Raw genomic sequence first — 22492 nt, forward strand, 5'->3', positions numbered from 1 at the left:
CTATTTGTTTCTTTCTTTATTCTCTTTTACACCTTATAATTACACGCCATTAAGCCTACCATGAACCACATCAGCCAGCAACTCAGGCATCACCTTATTTATCTGGTATCCTACCAACGTGAAACCCGCTTTCAATTCGTTTCCATACATGCAAAGTGTGTCAACTTTCATTGTCCTATCATATATTAGTCAAAAGTAGTGAATGTTATCGGTGCTCTAAATTACCCCAAGATAATGCCATATAGATACATGCACACTTGAATGGGGTATATATATTTTTTAACTTCTGGGTTGTTAATGTTCGCTGTCTAATGAATATAGACCAATGAGGCCTTTACAAATATTGTAATTGTGTTATTTAATTACTCTTGGTGTGTGTGATAGAATGAAAAGTACGGTATAGTGTGTAGAACTATGCCTAACCATAACTATAACCTGATGCCCAATACCGAAATTGTGCCGTTAGTCCTTTATCCCAGGCCGTGTAAAGGTAAATCTGTATCGAAAATATAGGTAGATCAAATAATTAATTCCCCTTACAGGCCAGCTGTCCTTAAATATTTACAAAAGTTTATATCATTCAGAGTATCTCCATAAAAAAAGACCAGAAAATTTTCAAAACAGCCAGAAGAGAATATTTATTAACGTCCAGTTGTCGAGCATTTTCAGGAGTTTGAAGGCCACCAAATACGTTCAAACGGTATTTTACAATCAAATCACTAAAGGCGACATTGTTGAAAGATAGCACGCCCTTTAATTTTCCGCCAACTGTATAGCAGGTGCGACGCAGCCGTCCGTGAAGATCTGAAAGTTCTTCTCCACAAAGGTTGTCTTCTTGATGAACTCCTCCAGCTTCTGGACGGAGAGCTCCACCACCTCGCCGCCCTCCCGGTCGTTGATCCCGTAGTGGCCGAACACGGGGAAGCGATAGCGCTCGTTGAACGGCGCGTTGCGGTCATAGTCGACGCAGCAGTACGCCGACCACATGTACGCGGGCACCGCCACTCGGTTGATATTCTGCCGGCGGATCATCCTCCCTGACGTGATCACCCCCGTCACCACGTAGGCCGTGCCGTGGCAGTAGTTGTTCAGCCGCTTCCGGATCACCTGCTCCTGGGGCTTCCAGGCCTGCGCGCTGAACTCCCAGGTCTGGGGCACCACGTTGGTCAGGGTGTAGGTGGCCGCCTTGTCGTCGGGCTGCGCCTGGTGCGCGTTGGGGTTAAGGGTGCCCCGCTCGTACAGGATGGCGTTGGTGTAGTCCTCCAGCACCGCCTGGGCGTCCTCGAAGTTCATGGGCGTGTATCTGCGCGGGAAGGGCTGCATCTCCCCGGTTTCGGTGAGCAACGAGAGCTGGGGTGGGACGGACAGGGCAGAGGAAAGATATTGAGGGGAGAGTTTGGGAGTGGGAAAGGGGGAAGGATTGTACAGGAGGGGGTGGATGGAATCCAACCTAACTGAAACACTGACCGACGGGAACCGGCAGGAAAGTGGATGAAACTGAAATGTGTCATCCAGTTGTTTCTCACACACAAAGACTCTTTATTTATTAAGGTTTTTATGTTTTGTATGTGAGTTAGACAGGAAGGTTTGGAAGATAGAGGGGAAAACATGCAGCAATGGACCATGGGCACGAATCTGACCCGGGTGGCTTCGGTAAGGACTGAGACTTAATGGTATGCGCTCTACCCCGTGAACCACCGGGGTGCCCCAGAGAGACCCTCTATAAGCAGTAGAATCACGCCTAAGCACCGTTCATCTGGTCCCTCGGCGGTCCTACCTGCGGCTCGTACATCCACGGGACGTCGTTTTGGCTGTTGCCCTCGGAGCGCTTGAAGGTGTAGGCGGAGTAGACGGGGATGCGTCCCTCCGTGTCGTACAGCGTCAGGTAGCGAGCCTTCCGGTTGTACCGCTGGCATATGTTCCTCAGGGAGCGGCGCTCCAGGCCCGTCGGCGGGGTCCCCTTGTACAGGAACCTCCTGCACTCCGGGGACAGCTCCTGTTCCACCGTACCCAGCACCCCTCCGCTCACCGTGGCGAGCCACACGAGGACCGCCTGCGTCCAAGATAACATTTTTTTTGCTCCACTGGTGTCGCCCGGCGGACCGTTGAGTCAGAGTCGCAGCACGTCGGTGTACTTTCAAAGAAATAGGCAGGAGTGGCCTCCAGGGAAAAAAACAAAATGTTCTGATGCTCCTCAGGACTGTATTTGTAGCTTCCTCTGTTAACTACTTGGTGAGTTCCTTTGTGTCTAACCGTAGGGTACGATGGCTCAACTCGCAGGCGAATGCAGCCACTCCACAGGGTGTTCTCTAATCGGGAGATTGATATGCAAACCATTATGCTCCTCATGCACCCGTCCAGTCCACTGGCCACTCAAGTGCAGTCACACCTGGGAGAATGCAAATGGCAATGCTACGGCCCCATGTTCATGTAAAACAATGGAAGGTATCATCGTCATAAACATGTCTCTCTGACTCTGAGCATCGTGTTTCCGCTGCACATAAATTCAACTCGGTAAAAATATATTTATAGAACAAACCCCTTTTTAATTATTTTAGGCTTTTTGTAGGTACCACGTTGGGAACTTCTGGGCAAAACCTTTCCATAGTTACCTTAGCGGTAACTATGGCCGTAGTACAACCAACTTACACCTCAGTGCATGAACATGACACGTTGCTCCAGCACAAAGGACTGTGGCATGTTGAAGCCACCGCCGCACACTGACCCGTTGTTGGGTTGCATAGTTTGGTTGCAAGGTTTAATTGAGTATGACATCATGCAATTAATCAATAATTAGTTTGTCGAGAGGGGGTCTGCATATTATTATCTATAGCCAATTCTCTAACCATAATACCATGTTGTTCAGTCGGCAATTGGCAGTTATTAACTGCAGCAGGAGGTCAAAGGTCGGCCTTAAAATGCAATGGCATGTATTCATACAGAGACTGGTGTCGAGAGTTGCCACAGCAACATTTGGGGTAGGGGTTAAGGGAAGGGCTGTGTATGCGGTCCGTCGAGTGGTGATCAGCGCCCCCACCAATCAGAATCAGCTAACCGTCACAACCGCTGCCAAACCAAAGATTTCTGCCGTAAATTCCTTGATTCTCCTTTTGTTGATTATCTACATAGTTAGGGTAAAGAAAGACTACTTACTGCTTTACTTCATAAGCACATTTTAGATTGCATATAAATGTGAGCATTGAACACATCAGAGAAAAACGATCCACAATAATGCCTATTGAAGCCAAAAGGATATACTTGCCAATAAATGCCAATTTAAATATATTACACATTGTTTAGACACACGCCTGTTTAGGCCTATTTTGGACCTCACTCTGCATGAAAAAGTTACCTGTAATGCGTATCTTTCTATACCTGAATCGGAACAGGAGGTGACCACTGCTGCAGAATCGTGTTTTTATCAACTTATTGCCCCACACCCCTATTTAGTGGATTTAGTAATTAATTGAATGAATCATAATGCATGATTTTATTATAATTATTGGAATAGCATCTTTCAAGTCACAAGGCTTCACTTAAAAAATGGAGAATAATGACAATAGAAAAGGGGTGAATACAACAAACATAAAATTAATCCCTGCATGTCAAGTATTTGGATCCCATTTAAAAAAGCCTTACATGTCTGTACATACAACACAATGCTGTACTTAAAGAAACATAAAATCAGTAACAACTGAATTATTGAAACAATGGAAGAATTTGAATGTGTACACTTTAAAACATTCTGTGCCCCCCCTCGTAGTACACAAAAAATGAGTTATTTATGTTGATTTATTTTTTCATCTTCAACACTTGACGCTTCTTCTGTTTCAAGTCCATTATATACACCATATATATATATATATATATATATATATATATATATATATACTGCTCCCATCTCATCCCATATATCTTGACAGATGTCTATCAGGCTCATGGATTCTGCCTTCTCCCACGTTTGAAGAGGTCTTCAGCCAAGCAGCCCTTAGGAAACACGGCCAGGTCGTGGTCCACGTCGGTCTGGCGCGTCAGAAAGCTCTCCAGGTCCTTGAGCGGGACCTCGACCACCTCGTTACCCGTCGCTTGGTTCAGTGCGTAGCTCCCGTAGCTGGGAAACATGAACCTCACCTCGTGCGGCGAGTTGCGGTCAAACCACGGACAGCAGTACGCCAGCCACAGGTGTTTGGGGATCGCCACTCGCTCCCTCCTTTCCCGCCACAACGCCGCCGACCCCGACACGGTCGCCCCGGTGACCACATAGGAGTTCCCGTGGCAGAAGTTGTTGAGGCGGCGGCGGATGGTGTCGAGGTAGGGGTTCCAGCAGGCGTCCAGGAAGGCGGTGGCTAGCGGCACCACGTTGGTCAGCGTGTAGGTGGAGGATTTGTCGTCGGGCTCGGCCTGATGTTGGTCGGGGTTCAGGGGACCCCTCTCGTGGCCCGCGGCGTCGGTGTAGTCCTCCAGCACGGCCTGGCTGTCCTCCAGTGCCAGGGCGTCGTCGCTGAGGGGAAGCTCTCTCATGTTGTCTCCGCCGTCCTCTGAGACCAACTGTGGGGAAGGAATTACAGTTGCATTTACATTAAGGGCGTTTAGCAGACGCTTTTATCCAAAGCGATAAGCACGTTCGTCAGAAGAGAGAGAAACAATATATCGCCCTCGGTACAGAGAGGATGTTCATAGAACCAAGGGGCCAAGCACTAACAACCGTTAGGTCCATTATCCAACAAAGACAGCGAGGATAAGATGCTACACAACTAAGTGCTCTTCTTTTAAGTGGCAGGTCTTACAATAAGTGCGTTCCCATGACAAATCAATGTCAGGGGAACAGCGTTATGCATTCAGTTCCCCCCGGCTGTAGACTTGTTTCTCATCCATCTGTGAAGATGACATCGGGAGGCCGGGGGAACACGTGTCCTGTGAACACCGTGGCGCCGCTTTGCATACCTGCGGCTCGTACATCCAGGGCGTGTCCGCCCGGCCCTGTCCGTCCGACTTCTTGAAGACGTAGGCGGAGTAGAGCGCCAGGCGGCGGCCGCTGTCGTACAGGGTAGCGTAGCGCGCCTTGTCCCGGAACCGCTGGCAGATGCTCTTTAAGCTAGCCCCGTGGACGCCGAGCGGGGGAGTGCGCTTGTGGAAGAAGTGGCTGCAGTCCCTGAAGCTGAGGAACACGCTGGCGACCGCGAGGCTGGGCCCCATCAGCAGCTGGAGGGACAGAAGACAGGCTTTGAACAGCGGCATCCCACCACCGTGGTCTGGAGCAACACTACTGCCAGGGAGTGCTGCTTCCTTTCTTCCCATTGGGCCTTCCTCATTTCCCTTGGTCCGAAGTCCACCAATCAGGCGACCTATCCATGAGACAGATACTATGCTCGTATTCTACGCAGTATGGAGTCATTTACCGTGTCAAACTACCGCTGTCCGGCTGAACCCGCCGGCGTGTATGCATATTGGCTGTATTCAAATCCACATTTGATAACACTCACCTCCATTGGCTTTGAATGCATGGTTTGCCTTCGACTTAATTTGGGACCACGCCATGCGCAGTGTGGTTTTCAGACCTTATACAAATAATTAGCAAATCAATCTGTCACTTTTACTGTCTATATGTTCGTCCTTGCCATCTACTTTCCAACCTTCAATCTTTAAAAGACATTAAACACCCTGGCCTCGACCCACTGCACAATATCTTTCTTCCGGGATACCGAGCATGTAATTCTCGAGAACATGAAGAGGCTGGCTCCAGTTATTCAAAGCTTAGCGAAGCAAGAATAAAAGCAAAATGGCAAATTACTAATGAACAAATGAAATCCCCTGCTGTCTCCCCTTTTAAAATCAAGGGGCCCTTGATACACCCCAGTGGAGCATGAGGAGCAAAGTTCAATGACTACAACCATCGCTCTGATCACACACATTATCGTAGTAGGGATGGGTATCGTTCGTTTCTTTTTAATGGCACTACTACTCATACCGATACTGCTCATTGATCTAGAGTCTTTAGAAGAAAAAAACGAACCAATGAACCTCAGGTAATTCCTTATTTTTCTCGTAGTTATTCAGAAGCTCACACACATTTTTCTTTCATAACCTAAGTACTGTTGAATATTGTAAAAAGTTAAATGTAGCACAAAAAAAAGTATTGCGTAGCATCTTTCCTAACTATCTTGGTTGTATTCGGGGAATGGGTTAACCTAGTGATTGTTAGTGCTTGGCCAATCTGTCAAAAGTGTTCACATTCATTACTCGTATATTAGTGTTGAAAAATACTTCTGTAGAAGTTGAAGCATCAACTCAAGCTTTTTATTCAAGTAAAATGAGTGTAAAAGTAATGGTTATGTAAGGGAAAAAATGCCATTATGGACAAAAGCTTAGGCCACAGGGGCCTTTAGTGCACTACCCCGCCCTTTGTCTTTTATTAAAATGTTAAAGTTTAACATTTTGGAATGCAACTCATTCAGCCGTATTTATGCCTATTGAAAATGAACGCATTTTAGTACAATAAAAAGGAGATACATATTTTGGCAGGTCGATAGCTCAGCCTGACAGAATATGTGACTCCCCTTTAACTTTGGCTAGGAAAGAAGAAACTTGGATATTCTTCATTCAGTGTGCATTATAGGGGTTTAGAGGGTAATAAAAGGCTCTTTAGTTGCGAAATGCCTACATTATTAGGCCAACCATGAACAATGTTATTATTGTTATTTATTCTCGATATTTTTCAAGGACATCCGCAGATTTTGCAACTAAAATTTGGATCAGCCTTCTCGACTGGGTGGGTACCTTCTTCATTTCGAAAATGTAAGCAGTAGAAGTAAAAATTTGGCTGAAAAATAATTGCCCAACATTTCTACTTAAGTAAGGTAACAAAGTATTTGTACTTTGTTACTGAACACCTCTGGTGCTTGGCCCTTGGTTCAATGAACACCCTGACTGTACCGACAGAGATATATTGTTTCTCTTTCTTCTGACAAATGTACTTATTGCAGGTCTCTTTGGAGAAAAGCTAAATGCCGTAAGTGTAAATGTAAATTCTCCCACACCACACCATCACAGGATCCTGTCAACATGGGGATTTAAAAGAGCTGGAGCTCTTGCTCAACCTGATCAAAATAAACAACCATTAAACTAACCATAACCAGTGGCATGTAGCATTCAAGTCCTGAATACAAAGAAACCACTGTTAACATTAACAACAAAAAATACCGTTAAAATACAATCCTCTTTTTACGGCACAGCATTTCATCAAAGATCGTGTCGTTTTAGCCATCCTTTTGACTCTACTGGACAGGAACAGCTGGTCCAATATGATGGACTGTAACCCACACTGCCAAGGCCTGCTGGTTCATGAGTGGACTTACAGCTTCTCCTCTTCTCCTCACTGCAGGATGTGGGGTCACAGGGTCGGTTCAGCTGATGGCCAACAGTGAGCCACAACAGACGGGGTTCGTTCTGGAGGATTGGTGAGACAGCCACTTCGTTTTCAGGACATTGTCACTTAGGGTTAGTGGAGTTGATGGCCTTACCAATTGTATAAAGTGTATGCCTATTTGATTACAGCGGACTTGTTGCATCCTTCTGACTATAGGATCAAAACGGCTTGTAAATGGTCCTATCTAAATTGTTTAGTGGTGTATGTTAACTGCAAACCGTTTATCATGTTTTTGTTTTCCTGTATGCTGGGTGCTGCCATCTTTTCTGATGGTGCTTCCACACATAGTGGGCAAAAAATAAAATAAACCTGGGGGCTTGAAAGAGAAAAACCTGCATGGTGAATAAAAATGAGATATACTTAAAAAGAATAGTTTCTCCAACAAACGAGATCCATGGAACGACATGGAGCGATTCATTGAGTTCTACTTTGATCGTACCCTAACATTTAAACAAATCAGCGTCTAGATATGATTTTCAAATACGTGAAAGACAGATTAAGAGGTTGCTCTGCGCCAGAAGGTTATCTCGACAGAAATATATTCTAAGTATCTCCTCTTCTGGGAATTCACTTGTTCAGAGGACCTCTAAAAAGTCTTCCTCCATCCTTCTAGGAAGGTCACTGTTCACTTTAGCAAGCTGGTTAATCATTAGCACCATGTCATGTGAAAAAGTACAGCATTCTTTCCACCCTGCAGTTCATTTCTCCCACCCTACTGTTCTTTTTTCACCTGGAAGTTTATTTTTCCATCCACAGATCTTCTTTCTCTCCACTCATTTTTTTTTAAATGCGTTATATATTTGTATGCATTATTTTTTTATATCTATCTTTATATACCAGCAGCTTCGTAGCTGCTGGTGTTTACAGATTATACTTTGGGTAGCGTTGAGCCTGTTAGGGTTTTTAAGGGGGTGGGGTGGAGGGGGGTGCATGTAAGCTATTTTATTGAGATTCCGGGGGCTTATATTGTGAAACATAAAAAGTTATAAAGTTGCCGTTTTATTTCAGACTATAAAACCCCAGTGTTGTTATTTCTTATCTTCAGGAGCATGGGGGCAACTCATAATGCTTTGTTACATTACTATGACCAGGATTGAATTGGCAAATTGCAATACATTTACCAACAAAATATAAGGCTTTTGTTGTGGAGTTTCCTCTTATATTGCGATTCAATACCCAGTTGCTTCTGGTAAGAACCTTTCCATGGGTGGCCCTGTTGGAAATCGTCCGGAATCCAGATGTTGTGTAGATTAGAGTGTCCAAGAAGCTTAACCTTCTCTCTGCACCTCATCAGCCACTGGCCAGACCCAGCTCCACACACACACACACACACACACACACACACACACACACACACACCATGCAGCCATGACCCTGCTTCATTTTATACTGACGCACAACGTTCACTCCAGATAGGGACGTCTCCAAAAAGACAAAGTCATGCCACATGTGGTTCACTTGTCTCATGAATGCAGTTTGTGCATCAAGTGTGTGCGATTTATGTTTTCAGTTTAACAAAGTAAATAATAATCTGACAGTGGCTATGAATGTATTTATTGTTTTTCCTGGTCAGAATCACAGCATACAGTGTGTAATAACTTCTAAAGTAAACAGAAATATCATCACCTTATTTCTTTATATAGATTTACTTTCATATCTTTTTTAAAATGTTTTTTTTGTTTCATTATTTAGCATTATCTTCTCCTCAAGAATGTAAAAACAAGACAACAAGAGCAGATTTGCAAACCCATGGTAACCAATTTGATATCCAACTCAAGGTGTGTGTTTGTGTGTGTGTGTAGACTGTGTCATTAACCTGGAAATGTGCATATTTGATGAGGGCTGATTAAATAAAATGAAAACGCAAGGAACAGGACAACATTGCAAAGACGCAATAGATGAACAACAACGGCAATGAAACCGGTCGCTTCGTTTCTCTGTGAAAAGCGATTCATCAACCTCGCTACAGTGTCATATGAGCTCAGAAACACCATCTACCCACACAGCATTTAAGTAGAAAAGTTTAAAGTTTACAAATGATTGATTTAAAAAATAAATAAAAATGCTGATTAACGCAAGAAGTACATGTAAACCAAGCAGGTGAAAGGAAAACATATGGCGTGATGTGACCTGCGTTTGCCCACATTCAGTAGACACATATGCCTACCGATGTATTACAGGGGAGGTATTATAGGATGCCGGAGCAATGAAGGTCAAATGTCTGCTACTTTTAGGCCTACTTATCATGTACTGAGCGCAATACAACACAACAAATGCTTTCAAAGTCATGCGGATTATATATATTTCTTTCGATTCCACCATGTGGTAATTTCTGCACCAGGATTTCAAGATGGTTTCCATTTTTGCATCTGCCCCTGTTGCCTTCTGTTGTCACAAAGTAAGTATTCCATTCATTCCATCAGAAAACAAACAAGAAACGTAATATTTACAAATATTGTGTTTTTCTAACACTTAGAAATTTACAGTTGACCTTCTAAATACTGTGTGTCTGACTCTCAATATGTTGTTCCTTCATGTACAATACTTTCTGTCCAGAGATGGCAAGCGTTAGAATCCATTGCGCTCTCTGGTGTACACTTATAAAATAGACAAGGTTAGGAACAGACCCCTTTGCTGCTGTTTTCACCCATCAAGGTGCCCTAAAGAGAGGAACTTTAGCCCAAAGATCGGGCGGGGACTTCGGCTCTGTTGGAGTTGTGGCAAATGTATCCACACATTCCCGACTGCCATTCAGAACAACCCGGAAAACTTATGGGAAGGGGTCCCGGCCCTGCCCAGGGACGACTAGGCAGGGTAAACTGGCCCCCACGGCAAACGTTGTGGACAGTAAGCAACGTGTTTGAATGTCTTTTGCTCGTTAATATTCAGTCAGCTGCCCCTTTCAGTTGTTGTTTTCTTATGTTTAAGGCTGTGAGGTTCCAGTCTCCCCAGTCCTCCCATAGGTTACAGTTCCTAACTACAGAGCCATCCGTCCAGGACTGTAAACCCGCCACGAGAGTCTGTCGTTGCACGTAAATCACACGTTGCTCATTGCGAACATATATATATGTATATATATATATATATATATATACATATATATATATATATATATTTGAAAACAAAACAAAAACAACAGTATACAGCCGAAGAATTAGCCCTATCCCATTGCTAGCTTTCCCCAACCAACCGCAACACAAAAAAGCAAATATAAAGTAAAGAAACGTGGGCGAACGAGCCAATAGGCCAGGGCGTGTTTGTGGCGACCGCTGAACAACACAAGCACCGTCGGTGTGGTTTCATTCACCGGGGGGGGGGGGGGGGGGGGGGGGGGGGGTGGGCAAACTGACACGCCACGGGGCGAAGGGCCAGACCCCCTCGCTACATAACAAGAGACTTGACCCAAACAAAGCAAACAAAACAACAGTACTCAAGTTCTGCCGCTAGTACTACCTCTACTACCCTGTTTCGAAGGGCCTCCACCTCTGTGTAGCACTGTCCGTTCCCCCCCCCCGGTCCGTTTGTGTGCTTAAGAGTCCAGTACGAGACCGGTCAGCGGACTAGCCTCTTTTAGTCCGGGCCGGGCCGGACCCCCCCCTCTGTGTAGGCCGTTGAAACAACAAGGGTCCAACTGAGGTCGGTCAGAACCGCGAGGCTCTGGGGACGGCGTCAGGTTGGGGGAGACACAGTGACGGGTTCCTGCGTTGGCGTCAATCGGTTGGTTCTTTGTATAATTGGCGGGTCGGACGGAGGACGTCTTGAGGGAACACAGGACACACGGCGGTTTGAGCGGCGGGCAAGGCGGGGATATTTTTAGCATGAACACGCGTGCGCACGGTGATGCACGTGTTTGACGTCTCTCTCTGGCAGTGGTGGTCGAAGATGTAGAATAAGGAATACGCCTGCTACCTGTGGGTGTGTGTGTGTGTGTGTGTGTGTGTGTGTGGGGGGGGTTGTTGAATGATGTCAATTGAGAAAGAGAGATATAGAGATGGTGGTTGTGGTTGAGTGAAGGCAACACATTGACTTACTCGTTCAATATAGAAAAATAGTCCTCGTTTGGATACATCCAAAACCGGCTCCATCTCCAACATCCAAAATAAAGACAAATAAAAAAGTAGATTTTGAATTGCTGTTTTAAAGTTATATTTTAATAGGGGCAAAAGATATCCTCACACAGCCAGACCTTGTATCTCAAGGCAAAACCGTCGTAGAGCTTGCCTGATTTAGGGTTTGTGATGCTAGGCAGAGATACATGGGGTGAAATATAGGATTTGATTGTTTTGTGAAATGAAAGTGTTGTGAAGTCGAAATACTAAGGTTGTTCTTTCACAATAAGTGTCTGGGACCTGGAAACCAGCAGTTTTAAGCTTGGATAATGTAAGAACATCACCGGTCGGCCAGACTTGTCGATTTGGGGAAAACGTGCAGATTGACAAAATACCCTGTACTTACTGTACTTAAACTGATCTGTACTTAAAAAAGAAATCATGCATAGATCTCAAATGAGACACAGCTTTTATATACCTCCCGCTCTGTACAGATTTATATATAACTATATGTATATATATATAACTATATATATATATATTTATACATATAAATATAACTATATATATTATATATATTTATTTATTTAATTTCTCTATATCTATATTTTCTGAAGAACGAAAAAAGAATTTAGCAAATGCAATACAGAGAAAAGACCACCCATGACATTAATGCAATAAAAGGCCAATGTGGCACGTCACTAGAGGCCTGTGAACAGATGTCAACAGAATTCTCCCAAGCTGGAATAGGCGATTTGAACAAACTTCCTATCAGAACTGACTCTACGCGCAGAGCACACATAGACTCTGTCTGAACGTAGCACTCGGCCGCCTTCAAATATTACTTTGAAGGATTTGACCGCAAAACCCTGTGTCCTGCTTTGCCCAATGTGCGCTCTGCTTTGAGAGGCGAATCAGAGCTATGATTTAAACTCTAGCATCTGCGCTCTACTGTGCATTTACAGGTGTTTCTGGTGGAGCACAATGTCGACACGCTTAGCCCCGTGAAATAGCACGAGTGACGAGGGATTTTAGTGAAACCAGTTTGCCGTCCTCTTTCCATGGTTCTGTAACCCTTCCTCTTTTCCACGGTTCGGTAACCCCACCTGTCCGTTCTCCATACGCCTTCTCACCAAGAGTTTGCTCTTCGCCGCCATATGGATATGATTTGGACTGTGATATTAAAAGACGAAGATAACATTGTCACACGGAACACGATGCTGTGATGTCGCCGACCCGATCACAGACACACAGACTTTTAAAAGGGAGCCGTTGTTTGAAAGAGAAGACATTGCTATAAAATATTTTTTAAATTGTAAAATATTTTAAATAAAATGTTCACTCTTCAGTATTTATTCACGTATCTTTAACTGTATCGTTTGCAGTCGACGGAACTCCCACAACCCCCTCCTGCAAGCGCCCCCCCCCCTTGCGTTTGGATCGTATATTGGTGATCTAGAATAACCACGATTGGACAATATGAAAATAGAAACTATCGCCAAACCCTTAGCTGGACCCTCCTCGATGCGTACTCAAACGCATTACATAACCACGAGTATCAATAGCACACGTTTCCCATAATGATCCTATCCGACGTTTTATGGCCCGAGGCCGAAGTGATGGGAGGAAGAGAGATGAGGATGGGGAGGCAGAACAGACGAGCAGCACGGGCGGACAGGGGAAAGGATTTACTGGTCAGCCATCAACACAGAGAGAGAGAGAGGGGTGGGCCCCAAGCGCACGCCGTGGGCCGGAAAATAAGGTACGCCGAAAAAAGGAATTTAGTGTGTGTGTGTGTGTGTGTGTGTGTGTGAAGGGGGGGTGGGGGGGGATTAAAGTCTGATTCGGGCAACAGTGCGTCTCTAATGCCCCCCCCCCACACCGCCCCCGGTGGTGAAACAAGTGAAGTCTTTGAAAACATCTCCCTGGATATCGTCTCCGCAACACGTGGATGCATTTCAGTTCCGAGCCCGATGACCACACATGTAAGGAGCGAGAGGTGTGAGGGGGGGGACGGGGGGACGGGGGAGGGAGGGGGGACGGCAGAGCACAGAGAGACTCAGAAAGGCCCCCCCCCGATCTCAAGTTCAGGGCGGTCCCTCGTGTGGGTGGTCCGGATAATGTGTTCGACACCGAGAGCGCCCGTCCTCCTTCTCCCCCGGCGGGGGGAGGGGGGGGGGGGGGGGGTAGGGGGCTCACTATACGCGCGTGGTGGAGTGCGGGTGGGGCAGGGTGTTGTTGTGGCCGGCGGTGGCGGGGAAGGTGTTGAAGGCGTGCAGCGGCTGCATGCCGGTGATGGTGCTGGGGATCATGGTGATGGTGTTGGGCGTCATGAGGGGCACGTCGTCGGGCGCGCGGCGCAGCGCCAGCGTGTAGTCGGGTGGGCACGCCGGCCGCAGGATGTCGTGCGGCCGCAGCGGCTCCATGTCGTGGTGGCCGTCGTGCTCCGAGTGCTTCATCTGCAGCGACATGATCTCCTCCTCCTGGCTGTGCGCCAGGTCGTTGGCGGGGCGCCCCCCGGCGCGCTGCGGCGACAGCCGGTGGCGCCGCACCTCGTGCCGCTTGTCCCGCTTGTAGTAGAGCGCGGCGAAGGCCAGGATGTTGAGGAAGAGCAGCGAGGCGCCCACCGCCACCGTCACGCTCAGCTCGGTGGAATAGTCCCGCATGTCGCCCGGGAACAGGTCCTGGGGCGGCCGCTCCGAGCCCTCGTGCTCGGGCTCCGAGGGGAAGGTGGGGTAGGGGTGGCGGGTGGTGGTGCGCGGCGGCGGGCGGTGCGGGCGTAGCGTGGTGGCGCCGCCGCCGCCGCCGCCAGGGACGCCGGGCGGCAGGTGGATGGTGGGGTTGAGGAAGTCGGGGGAGTCGTCGTGGATCTGGTGCAGGTGGGGCACCAGCTCCAGCCAGAAGGCCACCTTGTTGGCCCGGTAGTTGTCGCGCACGCGGGGCTTCAGGCCGATGTGCAGGTACTGCTTGTCCTTGGAGTTGAACTTGGTCCAGATCACCTCCTCGAAGCGGTTGGGCTTGGTGTGGATGAACTTGGTGTCCTGTGGGACGGGCAGGTTGGGGTCCCTGTGGGGGGGGGGGGGGGGGGGGAATGTACACTGTTAGGGGGAGGACTTTGAAAGGGTTGAGATCGCAATTTAACATGGGTTACTTGGAAGTTAAGAAGGTCATAATGATATTGCTCAAATTTCATCTATCAATTTGAGTCAATTGATTTGACATGATGTTTTCATACAATCGTCCTGTACCCTGATCTGTAAGTGAATCCTCAAATGTGAAGGAAAATAATTATGGTAGGGACAATAAAGAATACATCAGACCTACAGCAGTTAAAAAATGATATGGAAACTGCAATGTGGTTGAATTGGCAGAGACATCTGCCAATTCAACCACATCAGATGTGGTAATGAACCACATCTGATGTGGTTCATTACAATTTTGATGACATGCTGCACCTATTGGAAAGAAGGGTCTTCCACGTCTTTAGCGGAAAGTGAACTTTATTGCAAACGTAATGAAGGGGGGCTAAGTAGTGTTTTTTCACCTGCGAACTCATGCTAACAGTCTTGGGTGCATTCACACCTAAGCTTTCTGGTCGGTTTGAATCCATCCCTGAAGACTCTCCAGGGATGGCACGGTTAGTTTGGGGTGCTATGAGCGATCATTTCAATTCTCCTGCGGATCAAACCAACAGACTCTGATCCACCTGACGGCGGGGAACTCGGCCCGCTTCCAAGGCAATCTGCTTCGGCTCTGTTTAATTGTGACTGTGATCTGATCCAACTAAGGGAAGCGAGCCAAAATGCAATGGATTATGGGACGCGGGTACACTTTTGGAGACAACTTTGCTGCATAGAGGTGCCTGATTTGTCGCGGTCAGATGTGGTGCAATCAGGATGTAAGAGCACTCATGGAAATAACAAAAGAGTGGCTGGGACGCCATCAGGTCGGCACCCCCGACCTACCCGGTCTTGGCGAAGTTGGTCCAGTAGGTCATGACCACGGCGCTGAGCATGACGTCGTTCTTGGAGAAGTTGCAGGGGAACAGGTCAGTGGCACCGATCATGGGCACGCCGAACACGTAGGGGATCTCGTCGCCGTGCGCCGCGTCGGCCCACTCGGGCCGCGCCTCCGTCTGGCAGTGGTGGTAGAAGGTGTAGAAGTAGACGGGCGACTGGAACTCGGCGTGCAGCTTGGCGGTGGCGATGGCCGGGGCCACCCACTGGTGGTCGGTGAACAGCGCCAGCAGCGTCTTGCGCCGCATGTCGCCGTTGTCCCGGTCCGCCCAGTCGGTGTACATGAACTTAATGGTCTCCCGCAGGATGTCCTTACCTACGGGGGGCGGGGGGGGGGGAGGTAAGGGGGAGGGAAAGAGAGAGAGAGAGAGAGAGAGAGAGAGAGAGAGAGAGAGAGAGAGAGAGAGAGAGAGAGAGAGGGAGAGGGAGAGGGAGAGGGAGAGGGAGAGAGAGGGGGAGAGAGAGAGAGAGAGAGAGAGAGAGAGAGAGAGAGAGAGAGGGCGGGAAGAAGGGAGGGAGGGAGGGAAATAGAAACATAGAAGGAGATATAGATATTTGACAGTGTGGGAGAGATAAACATGGGCATTGTTAGAGTGTTCATGGTCTTAAGCTAAACCCAAGATACATTCATTGTCTTCATAGTCATTATTTTTATTGCTTTGTCCTACCATAATATAGGAGAGTCAAAGCTGCAACGGCATTAAAGGCAAAATCATAAAAAAATACAGTTTTTATGCCAGACTTTACTGGTGTCGAGGGAACCACCGCTATATCCTCATAGACAGGGTTAAACAGGACAGAGGTCTTTGTTCAGAAGTACATTTGTTCAGGACAGGTCGACCAGCAGGACTCACCCATAGAGGGATATCCATAGAGGTTGTCAACAAAGTTGGAGATGGTGTAATCGAACGCTGCGGCGGAGATGCCCTCATTGTCCTCGCTGTCGTCCACGAACTTGAGCCCCTCGCCCTGGTTCACGCCGATCAGGATGTCGTAGTTGAGGAACTCCCCCTGTTGGCCAAAGAAAGAGCAGCAGCACACTGAGTTTTAGGCCGAACAAGCGACAAAATAAAGCTGCAGAATGTTTTCCCTTTTTAAAACGCTGTCTTTGAAATAACACTGAAAGTTTTTTCATTCGTCCATTGTGTTTAATTTGTAAGGTTAGGGCTAAAGTGCTCGCCCTTGTTCCTCTTCCTGTCTTCAAATCTCCCGAGACCGAGTCACCTCAGCAGGCGGCATGTTTTTAAATACATTTGATTCAGACAGGACCTTATGCCTCCACGCCTCAGAACACTGAATCCACAATCCAGCACTTTATCTGTTTGGCAAACAGCCTATATACCAGGCAAATCTGTTGGCCAGAAGACCCAGCGACATTAATACATTCATCTTCAGCTCTTTAATGACCAGTTCAATAGTTTTTGATGTATGCAGTAGAGCACTACGTTATCTATTCTGGATGTAAGAAACATAATTACGGAACACACAAAATGGCTGACATAGCATCCAAACAAAAGTGTCTGTTCCCTCAACCTCCTCTCTTCTGTCAAATCACTTGCAGGCTTCCTGAGCACGGGTGACCAATGTCCAAGATCCAGATCAAGGCGCTGCGCTGGATCAACGAGAACATCGGACCCTTCGGCGGCGTCGACCCCGAACACACCACGTCGGTGCCATTTCCTTTGCTTTAATTTAGCTGTCGTTTTCAGTATTATTAGACCTTGCATGACTTGCTTGTCTTGCATGTCTTGCATGTCTTGAACGTCTTTTCTTATGTTTTCACTTTCAACAATAATCTTTACTTTGAATATTTGTTTGAATGAGCTTTGGAATCTGATTCATAAATAAATGAAGTTACTTTCATTTTGCATCTCATATGGACATCCCATTATTTTTTGCAAGACATCAAGTGTCTACTCTAGCATATACCCAGTCAGCCCAAGAGTGATCTACACATGGAACAACAACGGACATTGTAGTCACTACACATCACCGTATCATCAAACTGCTGAAACACGAGATACCAACCTGCTGCATGAGGATCTCGGGGTCGTCGGGGACGACGTCTCCGTCCACCACAGGGCCAAAGGCGATGTGGTAGCGGGCCGGCTGGATGTCCTGGTCCACCAGCTCCCGGAAGTTCTTGCGCCGGAGGCAGTCCACCAGGTCAGCGGTCTCGGAGTAGGTGCAGCCCACCTTGCGGGCCAGGATCTTGGTGTACTTCAGGGGCTGGTAGTTGATGGACCAGCTGGAGATGGCTGTGCCACTCTGGGCGATGGCTCGCTGAAACAGACCTAGAGAGGAAGAGGGAGGGAGAGAGGGAGAGGGAGAGAGAGGGTGGGAGGGAGAGAGAGAGAGGGAGAGGGAGGGAGAGAGAGAGAGGGAGAGGGAGGGAGAGAGAGAGAGAGAGAGAGAGAGAGAGAGAGAGAGAGAGAGAGAGAGAGAGAGAGAGAGAGAGAGAGAGAGTGAGAGAGATATTATTAGCTGATATTATTGTGAATATCAGCTGGTGTCTTTTCCCTGTACCATCACTGTCATGATGCTATGATAAACAAATGTTGCACACTTTTTGGGAAAAGGTGAAAAATGACTAGAGTAAATATACTAACCTTTGCTGCTTTTTGAAAAACTTTTCATAGTTGAAAACTTTTAATATCATGTAAAGCTATATGTATACAACTAGCTCAATCCAGTGATATAACTGAGTATAGTCGTTTATATATCGTTTTCTGATCTTACTGTGTCTGTGTTTATCATGGAAAGCACTTTGTACCACGCCTTGGTTTCTATATTAATATAGTTATGTATTGTATAGGTATAGAAAGATGGCAACCATAGAAAGAAACATGGGTTGTGGTTTAATAGCTCACTTGAGTTGTGTAACTTGGTACAGCACTCTCTCGCTCAGCGCTTTCTACTATCTGTTGATGTTTTGTCACGTAAAGCCATTTTGAACACACATTTGCCACTTAATACATTAATGTTATCATATAATCAACGCTAGGTGCAATAGACTACTCTAGAGGTAAAACTGGGTACAGCACTCTATCACAGCTCAAAGTTACTGAATTTCTTGTCTGTTTTTGTAATGTCACTTATAACACGCCATTGTTGCTTCACAAATGAAGTTGAATAGCACTATTCATTTTGTGCAAATGCATAGAAAGATGGAGCCATGGTCATTCATTGAGGCATCACATCATCACTGCTTGGTGAAATAGCTCAGTCTGATGGTGTAACTAGCTAGGCCACTAACTAGCAAAAGAAATAAACGATCAACATGAATGCAGTAATTGTCATACAATCCTACTTATTGGTATCTATGTCCATAAAGATCAGTGGACAGGAGTCTGAGCAACCATTATCAATGAGACGACTATTTTGTTTCCCTTTTCATTTCTGCATTCCCTTTTTATTCAAACTCCAACCAAAGTCATAAAGTGTGTGTGTTGTCCACGTTTACATAGCCTGCAGTGTGAACAAGCACAGTCAGAACAGAAGGGGCACAGGCTATAGGCTGTGCTTTTAGTAGTCTACCAGGTTGTAGTTTCATCACGGCACACCCCCGTCCACAACGGGGTACCCCAGTGGAAGTGGGCAGGCGATTCTCTTAGCATTTCGGTTACCTTTGCGTAAGTCCTTACAACCTCTCTCCTTGACCTCAGGATGTTTTCCATCGAGGTCGAGGAAGCGTGGACCGAAAACGACGCGGGACATCACATTTTCGTCCATTTGACAGCGGCTATAGTTTATGCAGGCCTGCATTTAAATGTATTATTCACGAATGCCATTAATATATTCAGCTCCTGAAATTGTGATTGGTCGACAGTGTCCTCAGTTTGGGAGGTTAGTGAGGTTAGCGCTGGTGGGGGGGTTTGAGGTGAGGACTCAACATGCAGTGTGACGGGAGCAGAGAGGGGGGGTCAGGGGGGGTGGGGCTACCTTACCTGGTGTGACCCGTCCCACCTCCACCCCTCCCCCAGTGTTGTTACCCTGGGGCAGGGGGGGTGGACATCTGGGTGGTGGTGGGTGGGGAGAAGGCGGGACCAAGGATGGGGCGATGTGATTGGACACCGACGATGAGCGCTGGGATGGATGGACGGATGGTTGGCAAAATGGTGGCGGTCGGACATACGGTGGAGGTGGAGGTGGTGGTCAGGTAGGAGGGGGGGGGGGGGGGGGGTGGAGAGAGAGATGTAGAGTACAGAGAGGGGGGGGGGGGGAGGGAAGGAGGGAGGTAGGGAATGGGGATGGGAGGGGAGGGGGGGGTAGTTGACAAAGAGGTGGGGTTAAGGGTTAAGAATTGATGGCTTCTCCGTGGTGTTTGTGTGTGTGTGAGAAAGAGAGAGGGTGTCATTGTGTAAATGAGGTTTAACAAAACAATAAGATGACGATGAAATTAACTAAATGAATTAAATGAAGGCAGCGTATATCAACGTCGACCTTGTTTGTTCATTAACAATCGTTATTAACTAAACGACGAAAACAGAACATAGCTCTTTGGATTTTACTGTTCACCATTATCTGTGGGTGACGTGAAGGGTTGCCATTGGAATAGGGGGAGGGGTGTGAGATGACGAGGAGACTGTCTTACCCTCTCTGAGTGGTGTGAGAGGATGAGGAGGCTGTCTCACCCTCTCTGAGTGGTGTGAGAGGATGAGGAGGCTGTCTCACCCTCTCTGAGTGGTGTGAGATGACGAGGAGACTGTCTTACCCTCTCTGAGTGGTGTGAGAGGATGAGGAGGCTGTCTCACCCTCTCTGAGTGGTGTGAGAGGATGAGGAGGCTGTCTCACCCTCCGAGTGGTGTGAGAGGATGAGGAGGCTGTCTTACCCTCTCTGAGTGGTGTGAGAGGATGAGGAGGCTGTCTTACCCTCTCTGAGTGGTGTGAGAGGATGAGGAGGCTGTCTTACCCTCTCTGAGTGGTGTGAGAGGATGAGGAGGCTGTCTTACCCTCCGAGTGGTGAGTGAGGAAGACGAGGCTATCTCACCCTCTCTGAGTGGTGTGAGAGGATGAGGAGGCTGTCTTACCCTCCGAGTGGTGTGAGAGGATGAGGAGGCTGTCTCACCCTCTCTGAGTGGTGTGAGAGGATGAGGAGGCTGTCTTACCCTCCGAGTGGTGTGAGAGGATGAGGAGGCTGTCTCACCCTCTCTGAGTGGTGTGAGAGGATGAGGAGGCTGTCTTACCCTCCGAGTGGTGTGAGAGGATGAGGAGGCTGTCTCACCCTCTCTGAGTGGTGTGAGAGGATGAGGAGGCTGTCTCACCCTCTCTGAGTGGTGTGAGAGGATGAGGAGGCTGTCTTACCCTCCGAGTGGTGTGAGAGGATGAGGAGGCTGTCTCACCCTCTCTGACTGGTGTGAGAGGATGAGGAGGCTGTCTTACCCTCCGAGTGGTGTGAGAGGATGAGGAGGCTGTCTCACCCTCTCTGAGTGGTGTGAGAGGATGAGGAGGCTGTCTTACCCTCCGAGTGGTGTGAGAGGATGAGGAGGCTGTCTCACCCTCTCTGAGTGGTGTGAGAGGATGAGGAGGCTGTCTCACCCTCTCTGAGTGGTGTGAGAGGATGAGGAGGCTGTCTTACCCTCCGAGTGGTGTGAGAGGATGAGGAGGTTGACACAGGACCCCCCGGCGCCAGAGCCGAAGATGGTGATGCGTTCGGGGTCGCCGCCGAAGTGTCCAATGTTCTCGTTGAGCCAGCGCAGCGCCTGGATCTGGTCCAGCAGCCCATAGTTCCCCTTGGCCGATTGGTCACCCGTGCTCAGGAAGCCTGCGCGTGATTGGACAGAAGAGAGGAGGTGGGGGGAACAGACACTTTTATTTAGATGCTGTGTCAGCCATTTTGAGTGTTTATATGTACTTTAACTGAGTGTGTAAGTATTCGAGGGGGGAATGGGTTGAAAACAGACATTCAATCTGATACGGTAAGGGGCTTAGCTTGCTGTACCCATTAAATGCTAATTGTTCTGTGCGGACATCGCTGCAGAGTCACCTCAGAGTCCTGAGTCAGCACTAAACTGTACACGGTTTCCCCTTCTTGTAATTCTCAAACGTTTTAATGTCGAAAAGGAACTGACCCAGAAAACGTGAAAGCAAAGCTTTAAAATGGACCCCCTGTAATTTTCTTTCTTTCTTTGTTCAAAGAGAAGGGGATAAAGAAATTAAGAGAGAGAGAAAAGAAGATGTATGGTGACAGAAGGTGAAGCGAGAGATGGCAAGAGTGAGAGAGCGAGAGAGCGACGAGCGCGCGAGAGAGAGAGAGAGAGAGAGAGAGAGAGTTCTGTGAGGTCCGGATACAGGCGATACAGAGTGTTTCATCTGCGTCCAAGACATCAGAGGTTTGCTCTTCTCTCTCTCAGACACACACACACACACACACACACACACACACACACACACACACACACACACACACACACACACACACACACACACACACACACACACACACACACACACACACACACACACTGGGGGTGCTGATCAAAGGCTATCAGCACAGAGAAGACATTTAGCTGTCACTTTCTCCTCATCCTGTTCACACACACAAGCGCACACGCGCAAACACACACACACACACACACACACACACACACACAAAACAACAAATGAGGACACACATCAAACAAAGCTATCACGGGCAATGAGCACGTGTGCACACTCACACACGCGCACACACACATCCAGATTGAGGTGGGCGAGGTGGCGGTGATGCAGCAGGTGCTGGTGGTGAAGGTGACGGTGTCGGTGGTTATGATGGAGGTGACGGAGAAGGGGGATCAGAACTCTCCCAGAGCTTGGGTATTCTGTCCCAGGACAGCAAGTCCTCTGGTGGTGAATAAAACATACCTCGAGGTCCAAATGCATTATTGAGCAGAAAGGCCACAGGACCAGATGTTCTGAGGCTGGCCAGGAGTGTGACCACAGAACACGACACCAGACTCAGAATTCGGCTATGTTGTATTTTGAGATTCAATCTTTAAGGCTTGATTATGCAGCAGTACGAT

At 47.6% G+C, this 22492-nt stretch overlaps 3 protein-coding genes across 3 annotated transcripts in view; all 3 read right to left on the reverse strand.

The window, feature by feature from the left end:
• Window positions 1-612: 612 nt before the first annotated feature.
• LOC132475879 (endonuclease domain-containing 1 protein-like) lies at window positions 613-2722 on the reverse strand. The gene is made up of 2 exons (XM_060077260.1): window positions 1778-2722; window positions 613-1350 (listed from the first exon to the last, which is right to left on the reverse strand). Exons 1-2 carry the CDS (start codon window positions 2069-2071, stop codon window positions 754-756), a joined length of 891 nt encoding a protein of 296 aa, XP_059933243.1. The 5' UTR covers window positions 2072-2722; the 3' UTR covers window positions 613-753.
• Window positions 2723-3138: 416 nt separating this feature from the next.
• On the reverse strand, window positions 3139-8299 carry si:dkey-85k7.11 (endonuclease domain-containing 1 protein). Its single transcript, XM_060077256.1, has 2 exons — window positions 4945-8299; window positions 3139-4548 (listed from the first exon to the last, which is right to left on the reverse strand). Exons 1-2 carry the CDS (start codon window positions 5296-5298, stop codon window positions 3937-3939), a joined length of 966 nt encoding a protein of 321 aa, XP_059933239.1. The 5' UTR covers window positions 5299-8299; the 3' UTR covers window positions 3139-3936.
• A 5371-nt stretch (window positions 8300-13670) lies between these two features.
• Window positions 13671-22492, reverse strand: part of nlgn2a (neuroligin 2a) — a 67100-nt gene continuing 58278 nt past the window's right edge. Inside the window, exons 2-6 of the mRNA XM_060076669.1 lie at window positions 21070-21255; window positions 17520-17785; window positions 16346-16502; window positions 15441-15807; window positions 13671-14541 (exon numbers count right to left, since the gene is read on the reverse strand). Of these exons, the coding sequence (XP_059932652.1) occupies window positions 13674-14541; window positions 15441-15807; window positions 16346-16502; window positions 17520-17785; window positions 21070-21255 (1844 nt within the window). The 3' untranslated portion in view covers window positions 13671-13673. The remainder of the gene's footprint in view (window positions 14542-15440; window positions 15808-16345; window positions 16503-17519; window positions 17786-21069; window positions 21256-22492) is intronic.

This window comes from Gadus macrocephalus, chromosome 17 (genome assembly GCF_031168955.1).
Source record: "Gadus macrocephalus chromosome 17, ASM3116895v1".
NCBI classification, from domain to species: domain Eukaryota; kingdom Metazoa; phylum Chordata; class Actinopteri; order Gadiformes; family Gadidae; genus Gadus; species Gadus macrocephalus.